General features: G+C 45.2%; 1 protein-coding gene across 1 annotated transcript; it reads left to right on the top strand.

The window, feature by feature from the left end:
* Window positions 1–524: 524 nt before the first annotated feature.
* Window positions 525–1,529, top strand: LOC124460782. Its single transcript, XM_047012374.1, has one exon. It carries the CDS (start codon window positions 525–527, stop codon window positions 1,527–1,529), a length of 1,005 nt encoding a protein of 334 aa, XP_046868330.1.
* The last annotated feature ends 1,114 nt before the right edge of the window (window positions 1,530–2,643 follow it).

Raw genomic sequence — 2,643 nt, 5'->3', positions numbered from 1 at the left:
CACGGTCTAAATTGGGACCCGGGTCTTCGCCTACCTTCTTATTCTGACAGACTTCTTCTTATTAATCTTCCTTTCACTTTATAACCGTAGCTTGTTTTTGGCATTCTCTTTCTCCATAAACTAGTCAACGGCGAAGTCATTTCTACCAATTTACTAGATACGCTGTATTTTTGTGTTCCCTCACGTCGGACCAGAAACTTTTTTCCTATTCACCTTAGTAGATGTCTGACTAACTACTCTCTTCACGAACCTCTTCGTGTTCTTTGCCAATCTTTTAACAACCTTTCTCACCTTATCTCTCCTCATCTTTCTGTCACTTCTCTTCGCGCTATACTTTTTAATCATCTACAGCGAAACCAATGAAAATATTTTGGACTTGGATTGGCTGCAACTCATCCCTGGCCACATTGGCTGTGAATCGGGGCATAGCTGGCACCTTGTGCAAATAAAACACCTCCACCGGGCCGGGGATGTTTAGTTGTTTGGCTTGTTTTCGACAGCGGCATCATACATCACAACAAAGGATGGCTGATCTACTCAGCATTCGTGTCACTCAGGCACTTCCATTTGTAAACACTGGATGTGACTATGCTGGTCCAATGCTTCTTAAGGATGGAAAGGGGCGCAAACCGCGCATTGGTAAGGGCTACATATGCCTATTTGTTTGTCTGGTCACATCGGCAATCCATCTGGAAATTGTAACGGACTTGAGCACCGACTCATTCTTGGCCGCGCTAAGACGTTTCGTCTCTTTGCGTGGCAAGTGCAACAAAATCTATAGCGACAACGGAACGAATTTCATTGGAGCTAAACGCTCTCTTGATGAAATGCAGAAGCTGCTGGCATCTCAGCCACACATCGAAAAGGTTAGGAATGCTCTGGCGAATGATGGCATTCAATGGGTATTCATTCCACCACATGCTCCTCATTGGGGAGGAAAATGGGAATCTGCAGTCAGATGCGTAAAGCTGCATATTCGCCGAGTCATTGGGAAATCTACTCTCACCTACGAGCAGATGCGAACTCTACTTGCACAAGTCAGTGCGGTGGTCAACTCACGACCCTTGTGCTACAACTCGGACACAGATATCAATTATTTGTCGCCAGCACATTTCTTGATCGGCAGGCCTCTCACAACTATACCAGAGGCAGACTTAGGCCACATCCCCGTGGGCCGACTTGGGTACTGGCAAAGTATCCAATCTATGATGCAAGGTTTCTGGAAGCAATGGCATCAGGAGTATCTTACCACATTGCAACAGCGTCCAAAGTGGACCACTACAACACCAAATATAGCAGTGGGAGATGTGGTGCTTGTAAAGGAATCGAACACCCCACCAGCTCACTGGCATCTGGCGCTGGTTCTCGAAGCCTACCCAGGCAAGGATCAATTGGTTCGAGCGGTTAGACTCAAGACCTCTTCGGGAGAATTAACTCGGCCAATCACCAAGGTTGCGGTATTGCCCCGTTCAGAAACTGTGTTTCAGGGCGGGCCGGGATGTTCAGGAACGGATTGCGTTTATCGATAAGTCAGATGTAGTTGTAAGAATCGACACATACATAAGCATTGTACACACATATATTTGTGCGCTGCTGCGACAGCGCTTTTTCTCGTTTGGTTTAGTAATAAATTGGCACTCAACTGATTCAGTAGCGAAGAAATACAATGTGAAGTTATCCAACTTAATTTTAAGGTACAGTCCACTGCTAGATCAAATCACCAGCAGATGCTGATGTGGCAGGAATAGTATTAGTTGTTGTTGTAGGCAAGCAAATCGGTTGCCGATTTTTCTTTTTTACAGTATATTCCTTAACTATTATATGTTTAGGCCAAAAATCTTCTCGACATATAGTGTCGAAGATATTGGCAGAAACACTAATTTTAAAGGACGAAATGTCCCGAGAATAAGAAAATTTAAACTTCTCCACCGCAATATTCGAGACGTTAACTTTCTTCCGAATATAGGCTATTACATCATCAGATGTGACACCAGGGTCTAGCCTAGAAACAAATATATGTTTCTTTGGTGGTATGCCAACGAGAGGCCGCGGTCCCGAAGCGTCAGCCGCAGCAGTAACGTTGGACAAGTCACCCACTGCAGCAGTCAACTTGTTTACGGGGCCCTCGATACTTTTAGAACTATCGGCAATTTCCATTGGAATGGGTAATTGCCCAGACACATCGGACACTACAATAGGCATCGTTTTTAAGAGATCATTCCCAGGTGATACCGGTAATTCATTACTAATAGCATTCACAACCGGGCTCTTAAACGATATCAATTGCTGTACATTAGGAGTGGACGGTGCATGAGACCGGTCGGGGACGATAAGAGACGCTGGCGGATCTACAGATACAGAAACACCCCAAGGACTGGTCCTTTTACGTTTCGGAGACTCATTCATAAGCGATAAACTTCTGAACTGAGTCTCCACCGCAGTAAACTCCGCTTGGAGTTTATTAAAACCTGCCCTTAAAGTGTCAAAACTATCTCTAGTCCGCCTCATGAAAGAGCGCATCTCATTCTCGACCTCCCGGCAAGCATCACATCCATATTTTAAGCCACCACCTTTAGCAATAGACTCCTTGATTCTGCCTGTGTAACCTGCACACTTAACGTGAACCGCATTGTCACACAACCA

Source organism: Drosophila willistoni, unplaced genomic scaffold (assembly GCF_018902025.1).
Source record: "Drosophila willistoni isolate 14030-0811.24 unplaced genomic scaffold, UCI_dwil_1.1 Seg106.1, whole genome shotgun sequence".
In the NCBI taxonomy this organism is placed as follows: domain Eukaryota; kingdom Metazoa; phylum Arthropoda; class Insecta; order Diptera; family Drosophilidae; genus Drosophila; species Drosophila willistoni.
The sequence above is the reverse complement of the archived record's forward strand: the minus strand, read 5'-3'. Positions and strand labels throughout refer to the sequence as shown.

What these genes read in the sequence shown, in the direction of transcription:
- LOC124460782 (XM_047012374.1), top strand. Translation starts at nt 525, where the DNA reads ATGGCTGATCTACTCAGCATTCGTGTCACTCAGGCACTTCCATTTGTA.